General features: G+C 42.3%; 1 protein-coding gene across 6 annotated transcripts; it reads right to left on the bottom strand.

The window, feature by feature from the left end:
* Positions 1-3,101: 3,101 nt before the first annotated feature.
* C1H11orf97 (chromosome 1 C11orf97 homolog) lies at positions 3,102-24,997 on the bottom strand. 6 transcript variants are annotated; one of them, XM_008262525.5, is made up of 4 exons: positions 24,718-24,974; positions 18,545-18,649; positions 6,622-6,789; positions 3,102-3,373 (listed from the first exon to the last, which is right to left on the bottom strand). In XM_008262525.5, exons 1-4 carry the CDS (start codon positions 24,863-24,865, stop codon positions 3,369-3,371), a joined length of 426 nt encoding a protein of 141 aa, XP_008260747.2. In that variant the 5' UTR covers positions 24,866-24,974; the 3' UTR covers positions 3,102-3,368. The 6 variants fall into 6 exon arrangements, with proteins under 6 accessions (XP_008260747.2, XP_089188862.1, XP_008260752.2 ...); XM_089332736.1 differs by having other exon boundaries at positions 6,579-6,789; positions 24,718-24,967; XM_008262530.5 differs by having other exon boundaries at positions 6,664-6,789; positions 24,718-24,966.
* Between the last annotated feature and the right edge of the window lie 180 nt (positions 24,998-25,177).

Here is a 25,177-nt window from a genome sequence, read left to right as displayed (position 1 = left end):
GTAAATCAGGTGTAGATCACACCACAGATAAGACTGTGCCTGCACCATTTTCCTAACACACTGTGTAACTTCCATCTGTGTAAATATTTCAGTTGTAGACAAAGGATTTCTTTTGGAAAGTCAGAATAACAGAGAAAGAGGGAAAGACATAGAGAAGTCTTGCTGCCACTGGTTCACTTCCCAAATGGCCACAAAGGCCAAGGTTGGATTAGATTGAAGCCTGGAGCCAAACACTTAATCCAGGTCTTTCCACGTGGGTGGTAGGAACCCAACTACTTGAGTTGTAATCTATTTCCTCTCAGGGTCTGCATTAGCAGGAAGCTGGAGTCAGAAGCAGAGTCAGGATTCAAACCCAAGCACTGTGATATGGGGTGTGAGCATTCCACCCAGTGGATTACACTGTTAGGCCAAACACTTGCCTCTTAAAGTTGGTTTTCAAACAGTTTTTATTCTAAGTGCTTGTTCAATTAAAAAGTCAAACAAAGTGGTTGCATCATATTATATAATATTTTTTTGAAAAGATTTATTTATTTATTTGAAAGTCAGAGTTACACAGAGAGAGGGAAAGAGAGAGAGAGAGAGGTCTTCCATCCACTGGGCCACTCCCCAATCAGCTGTAGTGGCCAAAGCTGTGCCGATCCGAAGCCAAGAGCCAGGAGCCTCCTCCAGGTCTCCCTCATGGTTGCAGGACCAGTGGATGAAAGACCTCTCTCTGTCCCTCTCTCTCTCTCTCTGCCTGTCCTCTCTGTGTAAATCTGCCTTTCAAATAAGTAATAAATCTTAATAAATAATGCTGGCACAAAAAAACTCTGTGCATGAGTCCAGTTGGAAAAATATATAGTGGAGCAATAAAGAACAGTACAAAATGACCAGTGGAATTAGGACAGAAACCCTAGCAAGGACACGGTGCTATGAGTCCAGTCCTTGTTAACACCAGAGGCTGGTGAGAAAGGGAGAGCCTGATTCAGAGCACCCAGCCTGGGTAGCAAGACTGAAAATAAACAGGGGTAGAGCTTGTTTATTGGCAGGCATAGAGTAGAAATGAGAAAGGAAGTCTCTGAACATGTTTATAAAGGCACACTGGAAACTCAAGAACAAAATGTCATTATAATGGGTGAATAAATGTCTGTGCCCTCAGTCCTTTGTATGATATCCTAACATATATGGGAAATGGTTGGTGATGACATTTTTCAGAAGCTTAAGATTTGAGATTGGTAGTGATAGTAAATATTTGATTGTTCCTACAAATCTAACTCTAGATAGTTTTCAGTGTTTTATTTTTGACTAGTTGAAGATGTAATCCCCCACTTTTAGCCATTGGCCTGCAACACTGTTTTTGGAGTAGCCAGTGATGACAGAATTCCATAAACATGGTGGTGGTTAGAACTGGCTTACTTGCAGCATCTCATCTAGTGTGCATTAACTAAATGGAAGTTTTTCTATTAAATCTGGGAAAATTTGGATTTTTGACTCAAGAAAATATTGACTGTTTCACAGTGTAAATATTTATAAATAGGGAAGGGACACACCCACTAACAAGTCTGTTGACAGCACTTGATTTGTTACATTAAAAACAGCAATGAACTTGAGAATTGTGAACTGGAGGAAGTTTTGACATGAACTTAAAGAGGAAGGAGAATGAAAGGCAGGTAGCTAGAATACCAGGAAAAACAATTTTTTAAATTTTTATTTATTTATTTTCATTTTATTTGTAAGTCAGGGAGATGGAGAGAGAGAGAGAGAGAGAATCTTTTTCCACTTGTTCACTCTCCAAAATGGCTGCAACAGTCTGCTTTGGACCAGGCCAATGTCAGGAAGCTGAAACTCCATCGAGATCTCCCACATGGGTGGCAGGGACTCAGGTACTTGCTGCTTCGCAGGATGCGCATTAGCAGAGTAACTGGGACTTGATCCAGGCACTCCAGTATGGAATGCTGGCTTTCCAAGTGTGACCTAAGTTGCTGTGCCAAATGCCCACCTCAAAAACAGAACTTTTTAAGAGGTAATACAGGGGCCGGCACTGTGGTTCAGTAGGTTAAAGCCCTGGTCTGCAGTGCTGGCATCCTATGGGGGCTCCAGTTTGAGTCCCGGCTGCTCCACTTCCAAATCCAGCTCTCTGCTATGGCTTGGGAAAGCAGTGGAAGATGGCTCAAGTCCTTGGGACCCTGCACCCACATGGGAGACCTGGAAGAAGCTCCTGGCTCCTGGTTTTGGATGGGCACAGCTCTGGTCATTGCAGCCATTTGGGGAGTGAACCAGCAGATAGAAGACCTCTCTCTCTCTCTCTATTTCTGCCTCTCTGTAATTCTGCCTTTGAAATAAATAAATCTTAAAAAAAGAAGAGGTAATATCAGTAATTACAATAGTTATGTATAAAATGAAAAAGTGGAAAAACCAAATATCAAAGACTAATAAATGTATACATTTAGAGCAAATATGTGAAAAATTTTATGTAATTATTTAATGTGATGTTTTAATGAGTAGGAAATTACAAAATGCCAATGGCTGTATTTAGAAATTATAGGTGAGATTTTCTCTTTATATTTTCTGATCTTTCTAATTACATATATAAGTGTCCTTCAAAAAGTTTGTGGAAAATGGAATTTAAAGGTAAGTTTACTTTGGTGAAAAACATTTTGAAATCCATGCATAGTTTTTTTGTATATGCATTTTCCATGGGATTTTTTTGAAAATCACTCATATGCATGTATTTCATAAATTATTTTGCAGCAAAATAAATATCTTTTAATTCCATTTTCCATGACATTTTTTAAAATAGTCTCATTTATTACTTTGAACATTTGAGAAAAACGAATATTTTTTCTTTTTTCAACTTCTTTTAAACTCTGCAATATTATTAAACTACTTTTAGATCTCACTATAATTTCCTAGGTGTTTATAATTTAATAAACTCTAGAGAAATGAAGGTTCTACCAAAAGTAGCATAAAAATGGTTATCCTTGAGTCAGACTTTTCATCTTGCTAACCATTATCTATCCCTGAACTCATTTATGCTTTTTTAAATTGATGAACATATTATATTGTAATGAATGGAGGTTTATGTTTTTAATGCTTATCTTGAAGTAAAGACAGTAAACCAGTTTTTGTTTCATCATGTAATATATTTAATAGAAGCTGAATTAGAAGCCAAATATATTCCAACTGTGACAATCAAAAATAAGCATAATGTTTTCCTTCCTTATTTTCAGCTGCTTCCTTTCAGATAGGTGTTGATACTAGTAATAGGAATTACACAGTAATATACATTTTTGAACATTTTAAACTGTGAATCCAACTTGGGTTTCTTCTCTGTTCTTCAGACATCAGGAGAAAAAGGTCCCTTCTCAGTGGAAAATTGTATATTCATCTTATCCTAAAGTAAAAACCATATGTAAACAGATAAGTGAGCATTTTACTTTGCGGAGATGCTCTTTAATTCCAACCCCATTTTAAACTACATTGGACTTTGTGTGCCCAACAGTATGTCATTTGGGAAGACAGAATGTAAAAGCCATTCCCAGTTGATCCCATTAACTGGAAAAACCTCTACACAGTGTTGCTTGCCCTCACTACTCTGAGTATGGTCTCCAGACAGGTAGCATCAGCATCACCTGGGAGCTGGTTACATGTGCAGACTCCCATACTCCAGCCTAGACTATGGTATCAGAATCTAAATTTTAACAATCCTTATTTGATTTGGAAGTGCATGGAGGCCCAGAACTGGGCTGAACAACATTTTTGGGAGATGGGGTAGGAGTAGGGATGTTATAAAGCATAGAATAAGAGGGACATGTAAAAATAAGGGGGTACGGTTTGTTAGTATGATAAAAAGCAGTAAAGGTTTCACCATCTGTAACTGAAACATGCTTTATATGGTTATGATTCTACATTTGAAACTCCAAATGGCATGTATGAGATGCTCATGAGAAAGGAAAACACCACAAGTGAACAGAAAAAAAGGTGGCAGTGAGGTTTAATTGAATTGTCTAACTGAAGCAAAGTTTGTTGGAGAATATACTGGAAATCTCATGGTTACCTATAGTAAACCTCTCTTTGAAAGCATTAGTTCCAAGGTATATATAAAACATATGCAACTGTTCATGATTGACTCCTGAAAACAGTAGGTTCCTTTGGTTTTCCCTCTGTTTTCTGTACTCTATTTATTTAACAATTTCACAGTCTCAAGCAAGAAAAGCCATATACTTTTGTACAGATTAGAGGGAATGTATGAGTGTACTTCCAAGAGTTAGTGACAGAATGGAATTAAAAGATAAGCTTCTTCTGGTGTAAAACTTTTTGAAATCTACGCATAACTTCCCCACAATATGCATTTTCTATGAACTTTTGGAAACCTCATTGTATGGTTAGCAGCAAGAAGATTCTGAACAGAAAGTAGACATTCAATATATTCTTCCTGGTTAATTCTTTCACTGGTTATTTTCATGACAAATAGTAATTGAGCACTTACTACCATGTTAAGTGCCAGATACACAGTGGTGAGTGAAAGAAATATAGTCTCTGCCTTCAGTGAGCTTTTGATAATGAATCACTACTGAAAAATTTTGAAAATTACTGCAGATTTTGTTCTGAGCCTAGCATCTTCACTTTTCAGTGACAATACAAAATGTCTAATTCTTAATTATCAGCCATGTAGATGGATCAGTTGAGACTGTATATTAGATAGTAGCAGTTCATAGCTTGTGGCAAAAATGCAGCTGGTAACTAACCAAGTGGAAGCTAAGATACACTTGTAAGGGCTGGGTATGGGCTAAGGATGGCGGGTTAGGAGAAGCTATGAAGGTGGTGTGGATGAATAACTATGAGGAGCCATGAACAAGTCTATTCTGAATGGCATAGATGAAAGTTACACAATTATGGTTGAAATCAAATACACATTTTTTATCATGGCTCTAGGTGATGAATTGGGTAATTTATTGGACCTGCATGACTTCAAACAAAGATATTTTTTTTCTTCAGTCTTAGGATTTTCATCTAGGAGACTATTTGTCTTTAAAAGGAATTGCTTTGTGTTTTCTTGGAATGATGGATTAACCCACTGTATGTGAGACTTGACAAACAGTGGAAATTTGAGGTAAACAATGCCCAACAGACAGGTGGCCCAGCCTTGGGTTGAGTTAACCATTACTTCAGGAAACCAATACCTTTGTGGATTATGGGTGTAGGAGCCTCCCGGATTCCCAACTCTGTGTTTCCATAGCCTTGGCACTTGTGCCTATTTAACCACAACCCTACAGCTAGTTCTGACCTTGTTGCCCAGTGGTTACATTCTCTGCCATGATGGCCCAGTGGTTAAGGACATAGTCTTAGAAGCCTGATGGACATGGGTTAGTAGCTCTGGCTTCATTACCTCCTTGGTGTGGGCTCTCAAGTGATGTAATGTCTCTATGCCTGTTTTCTTACCTGGAACATGGTGACTGCAATCTTCAACTCATGATCCTGTGAGTTACATGACTACATAAGACACTTTATGCCAAGCCTTGCACTCAGTCGTTGTGTCTACTTCTATTTTATGATTAAATCTATGTTTCCATAACTGGTTCCTGTGTGCCACATGAATCTCTTTTAGAATAAGGTTTTTATTTTTGTTTTTAACATTGTGTATCAGTTTCTTAGTGGCTGTATTTCCCCCAACTGAGTGCACACCCCAGAGGCTGCACCCCTGGCCTAGGGCCCTGTCTCAGATGTGGCACTGTTTCTGAACTCTACTCTCACTCCAGATGCAATAGACACCCTAGTTTGTGGCAGTGTTTGACTTTTTCCAAATTGATGTCTTATCTTTCTTAATTCTTAAACTTAGTATAAGTTTATTTTGTTGCAAAAAATTCTCCACAGCATAATTTCTTCATAATGTGGAGTTCCCAGAAATTTTTTGATGCTCCCTCATATTATTATACATGTAAAAATTTTTGAATAAGCACTGCCAAATAGCATTTGCTACTTAGGATTCCTATCTTGACTCTACGTACCCAAGCTTGGCTTTTCCCTGCTTCTCCCTTGTAGCTCAGGGCTACCCCCAGTGGTAGATGGTCTTCAGCACTGTGCACCCAAATTGCATGTCCCAGAGTAGCTGGAGGCTGTTTCCAAGCTGAGACTTCTGGCCTTTCCCCCATCCTGCTATAATGTTCCTGGCAGCCCCTGGCTGTGGCAGTGAGGAAAGCTCCCGAGGTTATATCTGCAGAGGAGCAGTGCACTGGGGCCCTCCTGGTAGCCTCTTACCTAGAACAGGGTGAAACTAATGGAGCCAAGAAAAATAGTTGCCTTGTTCTTTCTCAATTCCCTCACCTCTCTTTTCTCATTTTCACTGGTAAATGAAGACCTTTCACCTAGAAGGAAAAGTAGTGCAGGATTCCTCTCCCTAGGGACTGACACTGTGCTCCTAAGTCCTCTGTGGGGAACAAGTCAAGAAACAAGGCAGGAGGGCAGCTCAGAGTGTGATCCTCTACTGTATCTATGGCGACTGCTGGTTACTGAGCTGTTACTGTTTGAGGCCCATAATGCTGTATGGAAGCTAAAGTAAAAGTACAAAAGCCAGAGGAAGGTTGAAGACTGACTGAGACCTTGAAACAACGCTAGAGCACTGGTTTGTAGACCATGCAGTACCCTGAGGGGCTTCAGCGGGAGGCAGCGGTATTGCGGTCTTACTTCTCAGCCCTCCGTGCCTGGAATAGTACTTGGTTTGTGGCAGTAAATTGTTTCCGCTCGGCGGTCCTGGCTTCAGGCCTCCCACAGGGAGATTCCTTTTAATGCTCCAAATCCTCTCCAGAGCCACTGTCAATATTCCCAAAAGCAAGAGATGATTAGTAGCACATTCTCTTTTTAGCAAAGAGTGCTTTTAAAGTATTTACGTGGTGCTTATTTGTTCAGTGATATGGGTGGAGGTTTATTTGGCTTAATTGATCAAATTACCCCAGATCTTGATCATTCGTTTAATCTTTTTTTCCACTTCATTTACCCAATTATTTCCTATGCAATTAAACCTCTATAGGGATCTTTGATAATTTAACTTAAACAATTATGTGAAAAGGCAGTATAGATACATACAAAGCACAGGACTAGAAATAAATAAGCTAATATATAGAATTTCTTCAGTTAACCTTATCTAATTCTTATTTAATTCATATAGAACGTGGAACTATTTCCAGAAATAATGGAACTAAAAGTTAGCATCCAAGAATATTCTAAAACTCACAGACTAAATGTTTTTTAAATTCCCCTTGAAAGAAGCAGCACAAAGCATACTGGATCCTACATTTAAGACACCATAGCAAAATATTGGAAAGTGATGTCTACACATGGGTACATGGAAAAGTACAGGTCTTGAATCCTGATACTATCCAGTAAGGTTCAGTAATGACGATAATTTGCATTGGGCTATCCTCTCTATCTGAAAATCATTTGTTTGGGTATTGTGAGTCAGTAAACAAACATTTGGTGAACATCTACTGTGTAGACAACCAAAACTCAGGTCAAGTTAGATGATAAATTCAGGTTAGTTTTTGTAAGTTGTTTTTCCTATTTCAGAGTTTGAAATTTTAATGGTGAGTAATCTCCCCATATCCAAGGCTACCAATTAGCATCGTTGACATTTGTTCCTTCCCAAAGGGGCTCCATACAAAGCAGGGACAAGGGGCATAGTCTTACAGTTACAGAGGGGAGCTGGGTTCCACTCTTCCTTCCCCCACCTACCAGCTGTATGCCTTTGGGCAATTTATTTAACCCTGTATTTCTCAGTTTCCTTATTTTAAAAATGGGGATAATAATATCTACTTTGCAGGATTATTATGGGATTTACATGAAATGCACACAAAGTGCTTTGTATTCAATAATAGTAGCGACGATTTTCACAGAGACAATGATTTTGCTGTTTCTCCCTTCTTCAAAGGACGTCAAGCAAGACTCCACAATCTCCTTCTGCAAGACCTTACACAGTTTAAGCTATTCCTTATATCTAACCTAAATCTTCCCCCTGACATTCAAGTGATTTCCTAAAAGTGCTGCTCTGCAACTCCTGGGTGATACACTCAAAATCGGGAGCCCACAACACGGAGGAAATGCCTCCTGTGCGCTACACCTTGTAAGAGACAAAGAGATTTAGATGTGTTCCACACAGAGGACAATCTGGCAAATAAAAAGCACCTTAAAATTAGGAACCATGGGAGCAGGCTTATGGCCTAGCTGTTAAGGTGGAATCTATAGCAGCCTTGCTCCCAACTGCAGCTTTCTGCTAATGCACAATGTAGTAGGCATTGGCGATGGATCAAGTGATTAGGTTCCTGCTAACTAGATGGGAGACTTAGATAAAGTTCCAAGGCCCTATGCCATTAATGACATTTCAGGAACTAAAAGGTGGATAGGGATGGGAGCTCTCCCTCCTCTCAAGTACATTAAAAATTTAAAAACAACCAAAAAAGGTTGTACTATTCAAATTTAGTTGGGTGTTTTTCAGGTACAATCACAGAATTGTCTAGAAGTTTACAACTTAATAGGAAAATTATGTGAAATTTAAAGACAAATGCTCAGAAATGCTTTTTTAAAAGTTCAATGCAAAATAGTTATACATACATATTTAGTGTATTTGAGGATAGAGGTTGCTGGGGAAAAACAAAACCAGCACTACTCTTATTGGATACAGTGCTTGGGTGAAGTTGCAGAGGTGATATATTCCATTAGAGACAAAGAGGCCTAGAAAGAGGCACGTGCCCTTTGAAGCACTCTGGGCACACGTATTCCAATAAGAGGAAGGCAGACAAGGGAGGAAGTAGAACCACAAAGACTTCAATGATGGTAGTGTAGCCCAAGAAGGAACAGGGCAGCAGGCACAGGAGAGAAGCAAGGAGAAAGCAATCAGATCTTTTCTCAGAATCTTCTCTCTTCTCTTCTTATGCCCCAGACACCTTTTTAGGCATACGGGTTTTTTTTTTTTGGTCTATATTTTAAAAATATTTATTTACTTACTTGAAAGGCAGAGTTACCGAGAGGCAGAGAGAGAGAGAGAGAGAGAGGTCTTCCATCTGCTGGTTCACCCCCCAGATGGCCGCAACAGCCAGAGCTCTGCTGACCTGAAGCCAGGAGCCAGGAGCTTCTTTGGGTGCAGGGGCCCAGGAACTTGGGCCATCTTCCACTGCTTTCGCAGGCCATAGCGGAGAGCTGGATAGGAAGTGGAGCAGCTGGGACTTGAACCAGTGCCCATCTGGGATGCCGGCCCTGCAGGCGGTGGCTTGTCCTGCTATGCTACAGCTCCAGGCCCCTTTAGGTATAGTTTTAATCTAAATTTTAAAGTCTCTAAACTTGGCCTTTATGCCAAACATTTTAGCCAGAATTTTTGCCTAGCTTAGTCACACATGAAAAGTAAGCTTGCCTGTGTAAAACACTTTTGCTCCTTTCTGCTGTCTCTGAACTATCAAGAATGAACATGAGAGCTTGAAAGGCCAGTTTAGAGCCACACGGTCAGTACTTTCCCGTGTAGATGTGGTTGGAGGGGTGACCAGAGGAAGACAGAGTTCATTAACCTTAATGACTAACTGGTGACTCCCAGGTGTTATGATTATCTTGGCATGCTTTCAGTGTCTAGTGAATTCCCTGTGCATTGTGGGTATGCAAAATATTTTTGCTGAATGAATAACATATCCTCACTTCTTTAGCAACATTTTGTCCTTTCTAAAATTGTACTAAACATAGGAGGGAAGCCAGGCTCAACATTAAGTTTTCATCTATTAAGGTACATAGAAGCACGAATTAATAGATTTGGCAGGAAGCTTTTAAATTCATTGGGAAAGGAAGCGTTGAGTAGGGGAGAGAAACTTCATTAATTGAATTTCTCATAACTACCCTAACCTCTTCAGATTTAAGCCAGGAAAATACAAAGCCCTGACAACATGAAAACATTAAATAACTATCTTCATTTATTTCTTAAAGCACTTTATAAAAGTTGTTAGTAATGTGGGAATATCTTTTAGGTAGATGGTAAAATAAATACAATATAGTGCTATAACGTGTATTTCACAAGCCTGCCTTTTTTTCAAAAAAATAAAGTTGTAAGGAGGAAAAAATCCTCACAGAATCACTGAGAATATATGAGTGAAGACATTAGCTAAATTCTTTCTTATCCAGAAAATTCCATAAGTTGCCCCAAATTCTATTTTCAAGTATTAGAAGATATGATCAGACATAGGACTTCTTTTAACTCAGGATGATGGGAATCTTTTTGGGGCAGATCAGACCTTCTGTCCTCATCTGGAACCTGTTCTACCTCACACTTGAACTGGAAGCTGAATTGAAGCTGAACCAGGGAAGAATGACAAATTTTTTTTTTCACTAAAGAGATTATTATATTACTGGCTACTAAATCTATTTCAAATATTTCTCTTCTCGTATGGTTGTGTTACAGAGAGAGACAGAATAACCTAACAGCTAAGGGCAGATGATTAGCTGCTGAAAAGCCTGCGTTCAAGTGTCAGCTGTTCCACTTGCTAGCTGTGTGACACTAGGCAGGTCACTCTACCTCGAGCCTCAGCTTCTAGATTGGCAAGATGTGAGCACCAAGAGCATATATCTCTTAGGATTGGTGTAAGAATCAGAATAGGTCATAAAAAACACACACATTTGTAAATGATAGCGATTATTATTATTGCCACCATCATCACAACCATCACCATCAGCAATGTAATTCTATATATTCAGCTGAGAGCCCCAGATGGAACAGCTCTTTCTCCTGAGTCCCCTGTGGCTCCAGCAAAGAACATTATCCCAAAAGGAATAAAATCTTTCACCAATTTCATCCAATGAAAGAAGAAGGAAAAAAAATCACAAAAACAATTCTAAAGCTTCCAAAATGGCCATTATTAGCTTAGTCACTACTAAAACATGCTATACTTTAAGTTGCTTAATCAGGCAAATCTTCCTGTTAATAGAAGGTATAAGCTCAGGGCCAGTGTTGTGACATAGTAGGTTAAGTCTCCACCTGCAGCACCAGCATCCCATATGGGTGCTGGTTTGAGTGCTGGTTGCACTTCTGATCCAGCTCCCTGCTAATGTGGGTGGGAGAGGCAGCAGAAGATGGCCCAAGTGTTTGAGCCCCTGCACCCGTGTGGGAGACCTGGAGAAGCTCCCGGCCCCTAGCTTCAGCCTGACCCAGCCCCAGCCATTGTAGTCATTTTGGGAGTGAACCAGCAGACTGGAAGACCTCTCTCTGTGTCTCTCCCTCTCTCTGTAACTCTGCCTTTCAAATAAATAAAATTAAATTGAAAAAAAAAAAAAAAAACAGAAAGTATAAACTCTTGAGTAAGTTCTCCCATGCTTTGGTATGTGGGCTTGAGTTGCAGTGCTTAATCTATGGTTGTGGGAAAATCAGTCTGTACTCTTGAATTCTCACCTTCACCAGTGAATTAATTGGATTGTTGTAAGGATATGTGCAGTTGATTGCTTAAAAATTCAGAGGCCTGCATTGTAGTACAGTGGGTTAAGCCACCACTTGATATGCCCATATCTCAGTTATTACACACATTTGAGGAATAAACCATCAAATAGAAGATCAACCAATCTCTCTTTCTGTCTCTATGTCTCTCTTTCATCATGCCTTTTAAATAAATAAAAAATGAACTTAAAAAATGTAAAACAAATCCAACCACTGCATATATATCCATGCATATTCCTTGAGCTCCCTAGAATTTACATAGACTTGGGCATGTCAGGATATCACATTTATCTAAAGTCACACACTCAAATATATATAGGGATAAAACAGACAGGTAAGATAAATTACTAAGGCAGGCCAGATGTAAGAAATAATTAACTCTCCAAGTCCTTTATTTTCCCACTTAAAAATAAAAACTTTATTTTTATATCTTTGAGGGACAGAGGGACTCAGCAAGACAGAGGGAGGGAGGGAGGGAGGGAAGGGAGAGAGAGAGAGAGGGAGGGAGAGAGCTGTCATCTACTAGTTCACTGCACAAGTGCTTCTAACAGCTGGGGCTGGGTCAGCCCAAAGACAGAGGCTGGAAATTCAACGTGGGCCACCTGTGTGACAGGGACACAAATACTTGAGCCATCACATGCTGCCCCCCAGGGTACACATTAGCAGGAAGCTAGAACTGGGAGTAGAGCCAGGACTTTAACTCAGACACTCCAAAATGGAATGCAGGCATCCCCAAGCAGCTTCTTAGCCTCTAGACCAAACAACTACTCCTCTTCCCCGACTTGTGATGGAGGCATGGATACTGGAGAAATAACTTTTTTCCTATTTCTACCACACAGGAGAAAACCTGCGGTGGATATGGTAACATAAATGACCTTTGATATCTCCCCCTGACTGGGGAACTTGATGTGCAATTGCCAACAGTGGCGTGGGCAGGTTAGCCAGGGCATCATAACCCACCTCCAGCCACCACTGCCAGGTGTGATTGTCAACTCAGTGTTGTCACATCTTCTCTTGTGATTCTCCTGATCTCCCCACCCAAGGTAATCAGGGAATCTTGTTTCATATGCAAAAGATCCTGATTTTTTTTCATGTCGACAACTGGTTCAGATATTTAAATAGATCATACATGGCAGAGAAAATAAATGTCTATAAGGTGACTCTGGCATATGGGTCAACAGTTAGGGATCTTGGGCAAACTAAGCCTAATTAAAAGATGGATACAGTGGCCTGAAACAGGGGATGAGGAAGGCTCTCTGGTTTTGGACTTGGACCTTAGCCATGTCATTCATTGGGATGGATGAAACAGGGGAAGGAACAAGTAGAGGAGAGGTAAGAGTGTCATTTTGGACATGATGATCCTAAGGACTTATGTGATATCCAGAAAGAAAAGTTCGACCTGAAAACACAGATTTCAGAGACAATGGGAGATGGAAATTGGGGAACAGCTGAGACAATCCAGGGAGAGCTAAGGCAACATGGTTAGAAGACTGGGAACTCCTTGATAAGCATCAGTGTTTAGGGTGGGAGCTAAGTAAAAAGAACTCTTAAAGGAGGATGTGGAGGACTAAACATGGAAGTAGAAAGAGAATCAGGACAGATTAGTAAAATGGAATTTGAAGAAACAGCAAGGTTTATGGAAAGAACCACCAGATATTTCAAATGTCTCAGAAGTCACAAGCCAGCCTAAAGGCAAACAGCAACCACTGGAATTAGCCACGGGATATCACTAGAGACACCATTGTGAGTAGAAAGGCTATGGGATTTCCAGTCAGACCTGAATTTGGAATCTGGTTCTGCCACTTGCTTAAGGCTCAACTTGGACAAGTTAAAGACTTCTCAAAATCTCAGTTTACTCATCCTAAAATAAGCATCATGATACCTGTGTCACATGGCTTCTGTGAGGATTTGTGGCTAGCAAAATGAAGTCCCTGTTCTCAGGTAATGTATGTTCTAGTGGGAAGAGACAGTTAATAAGAGAGTATACAAATAAATATATAATTTCAGGTAGTGATTTTTTTAAAAGCAGAGGGACAGGTATTTGGTGCATCAAAATTAGGAAGGGAATTATATTTTATGCAGCCAAATTTTTAAGATTGCTATAGTTTAATTTCACAATTGAGACAATATAAGTGTACTACAGAATACTTGAGTCCCTGCCACTCATGTGGGAGACCCAGATTGAGTTACCAGTTCCTGTTGTAGGCCTGGCCGAGTCCTAGCTTTTGTGAGTATCTGGGGAGTGACTGAACAGATGGGAAAAATCTCCATCTCTCTCTCTCTCTCTCTCTCTCTCTCTCTCTGTGTGTGTGTGTGGTGAATCTGACTTTCAAATAGAATGAAAATAATTCCTTAAACTGTATATCGAGCCCACAAACTAATCTTATTGAGCTGCTTTCAAAGCACATCCTTAATATCCCCAGCTACATCCTTGCCCAAGCCCCCACGACCTCTTGCACTTTTTCTTTAAGAAAAAGAAAGGAATAGAAAATAGTGTGTGTGTGTGTGTGTGTGTGTAAAGCAGTTTCTGTTTTAACATGGTAGAAAGGAAAGACTCCTTTGAGAAGGTGACCTTTGAATTCTCATCTGAATGAAGGTGGAGGAAGACACTCAATGGTCTGGGTGAAGTGAAAGTGTTCTGAGGTAAAAATGGGTTTGGCATGTCTAGAATGTCCAGAGAGCCTGTGTGGCCCACTTGGACTGGGAAAATATATGAGATGAATTCAGACATTGAATTGAAAGGAAAATAACATTTATTGATTTTAAGATTCTTGTTTATTAATATAAAGACAAACGGAAAGACGGAGAGAAATCATCCCCCTGCTATTTCACTTCCCAAATGCCTGTAACAACCAGTGCTGAGCTAGGATGGAGCCCAAAACGCGATCCAGGTCTCCCACATGGGTGGCAAGGACCCAGGTGACTGTGTCATCACCTGCTACCTCCTTGAGTACACATTAGCAGAAAGCTGGATTAGAAGTGCAGTAGCTTGGACTCAAAGCAAGCACTCTGATATGGGATGCAGGTGTCCCAAGCAGTGATTTAACCAGTGTGCCAAATGCCTATCATAGGAGAATAAAATCTGGTGTAAGAAGAAGCCACTAGAGAGCTTTGAGCATGGAAATGGTGTAAAGGAGCCCTATAGTTTCTGTGTAGAGCACAGATTGTCAGGGACAACTGTAGAAGTGGGCCTAGGAGGTTATTACTGAGTGCAAGAAGTGATGGGGGCTCAGGCAAGGATGCAGTTGGGGATATTAAGGATATGCTTTGAAAGCAGATCAATAGGATTAGCATATGGGCTCGATATACAGTTTAAGGATTTGACTTCTATGGGCTTAGCCCAATCTACTGTGTGAATGGTAGAACCATTTCTTGATGTGGGGAAGACCTATTGAAGAATGGGTTTTTATGTCTGGGGGACAGAGTGAGAGCTTTGTCCTAACCCTGCCATCCAAAGCAGAGTTAGGTAGGCTTTTCAGGTTTGAGGGGGAAGCAGAGGTTAGAGACACACACGTTGGTTACTACAATAGTGCTAGATGTAATCACCCAGAGAGAAAAGGACCTGTGACCAAGTTTTGCAAATTTTACAGGCAGGAAGAGGGAGTGTCAGAAAAGAAGGTGGAGAAGAGTGGCCAAGAGATAGGAGCAAAATCAGGAGCTAGGGGTTGGTGACCTACAGGCCAAGCTAAGACTGATTCCAGAGGTAAGGGGTACACACTCATGTCAGAGGCTGCAGAGAGACTGCATATGAGGGAGTGATCATTGGATCTGACCTTTGAGGAGGGCTTTTCTAAGATCTGACAATGAACAGTCTCTCTTGCACTTGGGGGAAGCATAAGTGCAGGAGCTAAGGATCAGCAAAGAGATGAAGACAACAGATCACATGCACTTCCTCTGAGCACTAGGACTCGGTGGTGTAGGAGCCACACAGTCCCTAAAAGCTACATGCAGAATTCTGGGAGTATGTGACAAAGTTTGTCTGCCAGGAGAAGGCCCTGCTCTCATCAGGCGTTTAAAGGAGTGTGTCACTCCAAACCTGGAACTAGAAGATTTACACTTGGCCCAGGGTTGCCAAAGCTCTGAGACGAGATTGGGAGATGTGATATCTTCTCTGGCTGCTAGTTCCCTATTGTGGCAAAAAACAAACAAACAAACAACAACAACAACAAAACAAAAAACAAAACAAAACAAAAAAACCCACCAAAACCCTTTCTAGGGGCTAGTGCTGTGGCGTAGCAAGTCAAGCCATTGCCTGTGATGCCTGAATCCTTTATGTGCACCGGTCGAGTCTCGGCTACTCCACTTCTGAACCAGAATCCAGATCCCTGCTGATGCAGCTGAGAAAAGCAGCAGGAAATGGTCCAAGTGTTCAGCCTCTGCACTTATGTGGGAGACCTGGGAGAAGTCCTTGGCTCCTTGCTTCAGTCTGGCCCAGCCCCAGCTGTTGTGGCCATTTGGGGAGTGAACCAGCAGATGAATGATCTCTCTCCTCGCTCTCTATAACTCTGCCTTTCAAATAAATAAATAGGGCTTCTAGCCATGAAAAAAAAAATCAGGTGAATTTTCTATAAGTAGAACCCTTAAAAAGTTAAACTTATGGAAACAATCATCAGCTTTGAAAGATTTTTCTAGGCTAAAATAATACCTCTGTGCAACTTTTAGTAGATGTGATAAAAATGCAACCCATATGGTCTCCATTTTATGTGATAGATATGTGAAAAAATTTCTTAGAAGAACAAATTCTTATAAGTGGAATGATATTTCCTATTCATTTAGACTGCTTCATAATCAAATGTATTCAGTAACAATAATACAACATACAACTTTGTCTTTGAAAACAATGTTAAAAACATTAAATCCAATACGTAATGAACTTTATGTTTTTTTTTTTTTTTTGACAGAGTGGACAGTGAGAGAGAGAGAGACAGAGAGAAAGGTCTTCCTTTGCCGTTGGTTCACCCTCCAATGGCCGCTGCGGCCGGCGCGCTGTGGCCGGCGCACCGCGCTGATCCGATGGCAGGAGCCAGGAGCCAGGTGCCTTTCCTGGTCTCCCATGGGGTGCAGGGCCCAAGCACCTGGGCCATCCTGCACTGCACTCCCTGGCCACAGCAGAGAGCTGGCCTGGAAGAGGGGCAACCGGGACAGAATCCGGCGCCCCAACCGGGACTAGAACCCGGTGTGCCGGCGCCGCTAGGCGGAGGATTAGCCTAGTGAGCCGCGGCGCCGGCCAACTTTAAAAAGTTTTTTTAACTACCAGAGAAATAATACATGTAGATTGAATTTCACAGTAGAAACAGTAGGTAATTCTGCATCCATTCATAGAGTTCAAAATAGACTTCAAAGCTCTCCTGGAAGACAGCATATGAGCAAATTCAGTCATTCTACTGGTCCCTCATTTTGTAATGGTTGAAACTATAAGGCCCAAAAAGCATTTCTGTGGCTGGCTTATGAGTACAAATTGAGCATGCAGGTCATGAAATCTGCAGTGATCCAACTCGGGGTCAGCTGCATCTGCTCTTAGGAATCCTGAGTGAATTTGAACCCCAACTGCAGATGGGTCAAAATTCCTCAGAAAATGTTAAGTTCTCTAAAAATAACAGTCCTGTCTTATGGTTCTTTATATCCTCTGGTGGCTACTGATACCCCAGAACATTGCAATAAAAATCTAATGATTGGGAGAGTGTGAAATATGCACTCACTCATCATCAAGAAGAGACTTGAAAATGACAGGCACCAGCAGTTTCAGAATAACATCTGTGAGGGATTCTGGGGCTCCTAGAGCTCCTTTTTTTCCTCACATGAATGATCAGTGAGGGCCATCAATGCCCAACCCAGATGACAGAACCCATACTGTGTTTGTGGGATAAAATCCCTGGGTGATTTGGCCTATATAAATGATTAAGAGGGGTAGACGTTAGGCACAGTGGTTAAGATGCCTGCATCCCGGCCAGCACCACGGCTCACCAGGATAATCCTCCATCTGCGGCGCCAGTACCCGGGGTTCTAGTCCCAGTTGGGGCGCCGGATTCTGTCCCAGTTGTTCCTCTTCCAGTCCAGCTCTCTGCTGTGGCCTGGGAAGGCAGTGGAGGATGGTCCAAGTCCTTGGGCCCTGCACCCACGTGGGAGACCAGGAGGAAGCACCTGGCTCCTGGCCTCAGATCGGCGCAGCACGCTGGCCATAGTGGCCATTTGGGGGGGTGAACCAATGGAAGGAAGACCTTTCTCCCTCTCTCTCTCACTGTCTAACTCTGCCTGTCAAAAAAGAAAATATGCCTGCATCCCATATTGGAGTGCTGAGGTTTGAGTCCCAGCTCTGCTTCTGATTCTAGCTTCCTGCGAATGTGCATCCTGGGACACAGGTGATGGCTCAAGAACTTGGGTCCCTGCCACCTACATGGGAGACCCAGATTGAGTTTCAGATTCCTGGCTTTCGCCTGGCCCAGTTCTGGCTGCTGTAGGTATTTGGAGAGTAAACCAGCAGATGAAAGTCTGTCTGTCTTTTGTTCTCCTCTTCACTTTCTTTCTTTCCCCCTCTCCTTCTCTCTCTACCTTTCAAGTAAAATGAAAATAGAATTTAAAAAAACAAAACAAAAAGTGTGCCACCCCTAAAAATGAAAACAAGTGAAGATTCTTCTGGCTCAATGCTTTGCAGTAGGGTCTCTGGGCCAGCAGCATCACCACCACTTGGGAACCTGATAGAAATGCAAATCCCTGGGCCCCATTCTAGAACTTCTGTGACAGCTACTCTAAGACTGGGGCCTAGCAATCTGCTCCCAGGTAGTTCTGATGCAATCTAAAGTTTGGGAGCCACTATTATTGGTCAGACTGACATTGATAAAGATGGAAGATGCTGGAAAAAAAATTGTCATTAAATAGAAATAACAACCAAAAACGTGGGACAGCATAGTACCTTTTGATATCAGGTCAATTTTTCCTAAATATAAAAGTTTATTTGGCTGTATGCAAAATAATTATAGACTTGCTCAAAAATTTCCCAAGAACCTATTTTTCTTTTGATAGTTATAGTTTTATAACAAATAAAATAATCACCCTGCCATCAAATAGGCAATTTCATATTCATTCCATAAGTATACTTCATTTGTATATTACCTGCAGGTGAATTTTTAATGTGGCATTCATCTCTGTTAATATAAAGCTCTTCTTCCAGTACTTCCTTAATTCTCTTATGTGGTTCACAATATAAAAATTTCTTCCCTGGTAAGGCATTAAGAATATTGGTTACTTATCATAAATCCTGCCCAACCCTCTATCCATTATATCTACATGAATATATATATATATATATAAAGAAAGGCATATCATTCCATTCAAAACAAGATGGTTTGTCCTGCAGACCCTACATCTTCCATTGTAACTTTTAGTTCTCTGGGGACTTCATGCCTGCATGCAATTCTTGAACGTGTGAGTAAGTTTCAGATATCTCTTTCAGGTATGAGGAAATAATATAAGGAATTCTTTTCATTAGCTTCAAGAATACTTTCATCATTTATTCAATAAATTCTTATTCAATAAATTCTTTGCCAGGCATTTGGCTAGGGATGGAAAGACACAGGTATGCATGGAGCTTGCAGTCCAGATACAGAACACAGAACAACCTTGGCATTTTAGTCATCTTTTTAAGGATTAAACCGCAGAGGCCAGTGCTGTGGCGTAGCAGGTAAAACCACTGCCTGCAGTACCAGCAACCCATATGGGTGCCGGTTCAAGTTCCAGCTATTCCAGTTCTGATCCAGTTTTCTGCTATGGCCTGGGAAAGCAGTAGAATTGGCCCAAGTGCTTGGGCCTCTGCACCCACATGGGAGACCCTGAAGAAGCTCCAGGCTCCTGGCTTCAGATCGGCGCAGCTCCGGCTATCGTGGCCATTTGGGGAGTGAACCATTGAAGGAAGACCTCTCTCTCTCTCTGACTCTGCCTCTGCCTCTCTGTAACTGCCTTTCAAGTAAATAAATAAATTTTTAAAACAACAACAACTTGAATTGTGGTAATGATCTAATTATGGACATGACTTTTTCCTGGCCTCTAAGTCCAGTCCCATACGACGGTACTACAGGTACCAACAACTGGATTGTTAGTTCTAAATATCTTAGCTACTATTTTTTTTAATATTTTCTTTTTATTTATTTATTTATTTTTTGACAGGCAGAGTTAAACAGTGAGAGAGAGAGAGGCAGAGAGAAAGGTCTTCCTTCCATTGGTTCACCCCCCAAAAGGCCGCCATGGCCGGCTTGTTGCACTGATCCGAAGCCAGGAGCCAGGTGCTTCCTCCTGGTCTCCCATGTGGGTGCAGGGCCCAAGCACTTGGGCCATCCTCCACTGCCTTCCCGGGCCACAGCAGAGAGCTGGACTGGAAGAGGAGCAACCAGGACTAGTACCAGGCACTTCAACCGGGACTAGAACCCGGGGTGCCGGCGCTGCAGGCGGAAGATTAGCCAAGTGAGCCACGGTGCTGGCCCGCTACTATTTTTTTAAAAAAATTTATTTATTTACTTGAAAGCAGAGTTGCAGAGATGGAGACACACACACACACACACACACAGAGATCCTCCATCCACTGGTTTACTCCCCAAATGGCCACAATAGCCAGAGCTTGGATAGGCTGACATCAGGAGCCAGCTTCATCTGGGTCTCCCACGAGGGTGTCAGGAACCCACAAGCTTGGGCCATCTTTTGCCACCTTTCCAGGCCATTAGCAAGGAGCTGGATTGGAAGTGGAGCAGCAGGATTTGAAATGACACTCAAGGGGATGCCAGTGTCACAAGTGGTGTCTTTGGTGTCTCTGGTGTCTCCAGAGAACTGGAGAGTAACAAAAGACTCTGTGCACTCTGGCCCCACTTATCTCTCCATTCTCTCCTGTTGGCCTCTTTCACGTTCACAGAGCTCCAGCCACACACCCCTCTGACACTCCCACCTTTGCACGTGCTGTGTTCTCTGTCTGAACTTCCTTCTCTTACATTTTTGCCTGCATGACTTCTGCTCAGATTTAGGTCTCAGCTTAAATGCCAGTTCTTTAGGGCAATGTTCCCTGACCCAACAATCTAGAGATAACTTCTTCCTCATAGTTCCCTCCTCTTTCTTTGTCTCTTTATTGTAATCTACATGAAGTTTCATTTCATTTCCATACAATTAATTGTATAGCTACTAGTTTAATATCTGTCCTTTCTATGAGACCACAGATGTCGGGTCATCAGAATCCTAGCCCAGAGGTTGGCATAAAAATAAGTGAGCAACAAATGTTGTGTTCAGGTAGAACCAAGCACTGTTCAAGTAGACAGAGATCTCAGTGAAAGGTGCTTTATGTGCATGTCTGCCAATGCAGCCCTGTGAATGTCCGGAAACCAGTGGTTATAGTCTCAGTACCCAAAAGCTCAATTCAAGGAGCTGCTGGAAATCTAAACAAACATTTTAGTTATTTATATTGTTTTAAACTCACAAAGATTAGGAATCTCATCTTTTCCAGACTAATCAATAAAGAATGCAACCAAGTCAATTTGACTCGAATGCAGATTGGCCCAAATGGGACAAGAGACCTGCTGCTTCCGACATCACCCTGAGTCATTCCTGGGCGTGAACAGCTAAATACACACTCAGACACAGGCAAGGTGGAATGAGCACTTTGGGGGTTCCTTTCTTGCTTCCCAGAAGGAGTCCTATGAATGAGAGATAGGGTCAGCATTACTCAAGCTTAATTTGGTTCTAACTCCTTTCCAATAAAGCATGATTTTGAAGCAGAAAGGAGTTTACAAACTCGACTAGGAAAGAAGCAAAGGCTAAAACAGGACATCAGAGAGGAAGAGAGCACTTTCTCTAGTTCAAGTCTCCTGACAAACTCCATCCCTGCTGCTAAGAAAACCTAGAGGAAATCAGTGAGGGTGGTGTGAGGGGCTGTGACAAGGAGCTAGTTAGGCAAATATTCTCTGAGGGTGGGGGGATGAATACTACAGTCTATAATAACAGCAGCTTCATGTTGATTTTCACCAAAATTTTTGGAAAATTGGTCAACACATAGTTTATGTTAAACAGAAGCAATGACATAAGTGTTCAGAGAAACTCCTAAGAATATTATTCCAGTCTTTCTTCTGGACAATGTTGTTTCAGATATTTTTTTCAATGAGAGCTACCCATTGCTGCAGTTTATTGAATGCTAGCATGCCCTAGGCACCTTACATATATTGTTTGTCTTTCTCACAATTACCTATGGGCAAATATGGTTATTCCTATTTTTATTTAAGAAGGAACCTTCTTTCTAAAGTCATAAAGCTAAAGCCATAAAAAGAAGAAGCCACACCTACCTGATCCTCCCAACCCTCCATGGTAACTAAACCTAGATTAGGGAGGTGTTTTAGTCACAGTGTATCTGAATTTCAACAAGGCATTCGATAAAGCGAATATGCAGGAGGCAGAATGGCCATTCCAAAGATGCTGACTGTTGGATCAGGGGCTTGCTAGAGACTCTCCTTAGTCCTGTTGGGAATCACCATCTACTTTGCTGATTTTGATAAAGGCACTTGCAGCAAACTCACCAGATGTGAGAATGGCATGAACGTGGGTGAATGATTAACTTACAAAATGATAGACTCAAGACTCAAAGGGCAGCTTACTGTAGCTGGAATGAAGTGCTTAAGTCCATAGGATAGTATTGATGGGGATAAATGTACTGACTTGTATTTAGGAACAAACAAACCAAATGTGGAAGTGTAGGACTGAAAAGGTCTGGATCAAACCTTTCCTACTGAGAAATGGGGGAAAGAGAAACCAAGGCTGTCATAGACAGCTTTTGTTAGAGGTATTAATAATGTATTTGTAAAAATAGCTAATTTAATTTTGGATGAACTTAATAGAAGTATAGTGTTCAGATCAAAGAAGTTTTAGTTCCATCAAAGTCCACTAATCTGATCATACCTAAGATACTGGGTTCAGTGATTGAATTAGTCAAAACGCTTGGATCAACCAGCAGAGCGAAGAGCACAAGTGATTTTAAAGGTGACATTGAAAAGTGAGTCTATAAAAGATCTGGTGTGTGCTCAAATAGCCACCTTTATATAATTCAAGGATGTTTATATGGTTAAGGACCACCCTTAATCTCTATATATGTCAGACCACACCTGTGAATAGTGAACAGAAGCTGTAGAAAGACTGAAGATCTTTCCAATGCTTAGAGACATCTGGAAATTGAATTGGGACTTTGTGCAGTTGTGAACTGCCTGTCTCTTCTTGGGCTGAGAATCCTAAAAGGAGATTCTCAGGAAGGCTGAGTCAGAAATTGCAGAGCTCTGCTTCGACGTTGTGAGCTCATGAAAGTTTGGACATGGGGCCAGCATTGTGGCATAGGGGATTAAGCTACCACCTGTGATGCCAGCATCCCATATAGGCACTGGTTCAAGACTCAGCTGCTCCACTTCTGATCCAGCTCCCTACTAATGTGCCTGGGAAAGCAGTGGAAGGTGACCCAAGTGTTTGGGGCCCTGTACCCACCTAGGAGACCTGGAAGAATCTCCTAGCTTTGGCCTGGCACAGCCCTGGCCACTGCAGCCAAATGGGGAGTGAACCAGCTGATGAAAGATCTCTTTCTCTCTAACTCTGCTTTTCAAATAAATAAAAATCAATCTTTAAAAAAAAAGTTTGGACACCTCTCTTAATTCATTTATCGTATCCCTGCAACTTGTCTGGTTCCTGGCATATAGTAAAGACTCAATACATTTTGAGTTGATGAGTGAATGATTAATTCCACCTTTTACTCCTACAGCCACGGGGCTATAGAATCTTTGGATACCAGCATCGTTAATGGGAATGTTCCCAGATGGATTTTAGGAAGGAGCCAAGATACAGGATTTAGTTGCTCTAAGTAAATACTCAGCATGCTATTGGCGATGGTGACCAGTTACCCTGGAAGGAAAAGGCTGCTTTCACAGGGAGGTGATAGTTCCACAGCTGACTCTGATGAGGTCTCTGGGGAGGAGGGGTATGGCTGCTGGAGAGTAAGTACTGAGCTGCTGCATCCCAACCTCCCTCCTGGGGCCTCGCAGTGCGCAAGAAAACCACAGAACCCCAGGTTGCCCTCCAGAGGCCCTCAGCAGGTGCTGCAGGAGGGCTGGAAACTGCAGGCATTTCCCTTGCCGATTGTTTTCACAATCATTCCTTAGCACCTACTGCAACCTGTGTGGTACAAGAAGCTGTGAGATGCCTGTAAATTCGTGAAACACTACAGATGAGTGTGCAAGCTGGCTAGGACTCAAGTCACCACCATGTCAGCTGTGCGGATTGTGCTTATGCCAATATTGTTTACATGTGTGGCAGGGCAAGGAGGAAACCACAGTGTGGCCCATCATTATGAGATATGAAAAGATCAGGCAATAATTTATGGACTGAGAGTCTAAAAGATGGGAGTTCAAATGTTCTCAGTGTTTTTCCAGCACGGATTGACTATGGCAAGTCATTTCCTTCCCTCTGATCTAGACCTCAATTTCCTGATCTGTAAAATAAAGGAATTGGCAAAACAAGTTGCAGGTTTGTATGTGTGTGCATACACACAAAATACAGAAATACATACATATATAAACATATATATATAAATATATACACACACATAAAGTTAATTTTGGTGTAAAAAATTGTTGAAATCCATGCATGATTTCTTCATAATGCACATTTTCTATGAATTTTTTGAAAATCCTTTATATGCACGGTTTTCAGTTGTTTAGTACCCTAAACTTAAAAAAAAATGTTTATTTGAAAGAGTGCCAGAGAGAGGGGGAGGGAGGGAGTGAGGGAGAAAAAGGGGGAGAGAGAGAGAGAGAGAGAGCGCGATCTTCCATCCCCTGGTTCAGGAACCAGGAACCAGGAGCCAGGAGCTTCGGCGGGCGGGGTCTCCCACGTGAGAGGCAGGGTCCCCCAAATACTTGTTAAACTAAATTGTTAATTCCATTTCCACGAACTTACACACTCTCTAGCCCCCTATAGGGAATGCGGGTATCCACCGAGAGAGAGATACTACATATCCAGATACACGCCTTGCAGAATAACGTCAGTTCCTAGGAAGTTGGAGGCGATGCCCAAACGGTGGGCTGGAGCTGCCTCCGTGAAGCAGGGCTGGGGATGTGCACCGGACGCCTTCTGCCACAGTGCCTTCACCCCTGCTTTGCCAGAACAGCCGCCCGCCCCGAATCTGGCGGCTTCAGTCAGCCCCGCTCAGGTTCCTCCAGCCCCGTTTCCAGGTTCTGCTCGCCTACCGTCCCCATACAGTCCACGGCGGGGGCTAGACTCACACTGTTTGCCGGGCTCCTGGAGGCTGCCGCCGCCGGCCTCCTCGCGTGCCCCGCACCCCAGCCCTGCCGCCAGCCGAGGCTGCCCCGCGTCGCGGCCCGCCTCGGATCCCGCCGCTGCGGTCAGCACCGCCACGTCCTCCCGCCTCATGCCGCGGGGGTCTTCGCCACCGCACTCCTCAGCTCCACCTGACTCAGCCACCTGCAGCCGGCTGCCCGAGGCGTCTCCGGTTGCTATAGTGACCGCAGAACCTCCCCGCCCCCAGCCGTTCTTGGCCTGCTACTCCGAGGGCCCCTGCGGCGAAGGCGCTGAAGTTAGGGATTTGCAATTGGTCACCAAAACAAAGGACTTTCCAGTAATCTCTCGAATGCTCCTGGACACCAGCTTTTCAAGAGAGCCTTTACAGTTACCACATAGGGAAACAGATTCGCAAAAGCTAAGGGAATCCTGGCACAGTTGTAA

This window comes from Oryctolagus cuniculus, chromosome 1 (assembly GCF_051225735.1).
Source record: "Oryctolagus cuniculus isolate XC-2025 breed Fujian yellow rabbit chromosome 1, ASM5122573v1, whole genome shotgun sequence".
NCBI lineage: Eukaryota > Metazoa > Chordata > Mammalia > Lagomorpha > Leporidae > Oryctolagus > Oryctolagus cuniculus.
This window is presented reverse-complemented; position numbering and strand designations above follow the sequence as displayed.

Bases quoted from the DNA above. Each gene is read 5' to 3' on its own strand.
- C1H11orf97 (XM_089332736.1), bottom strand. From the start codon at position 24,865: ATGAGGCGGGAGGACGTGGCGGTGCTGACCGCAGCGGCGGGATCCGAG. The intron at 18,650-24,717 runs GTGAGTCTAGCC...ATGCCTTACCAG, and splicing joins CCAGGAGCCCGGCAAACAGT to GGAAGAAATTTTTATATTGT. The intron at 6,790-18,544 runs GTAATATACAAA...GAATATTGACAG, and splicing joins CATTAAAAATTCACCTGCAG to TGGCTCTGGAGAGGATTTGG.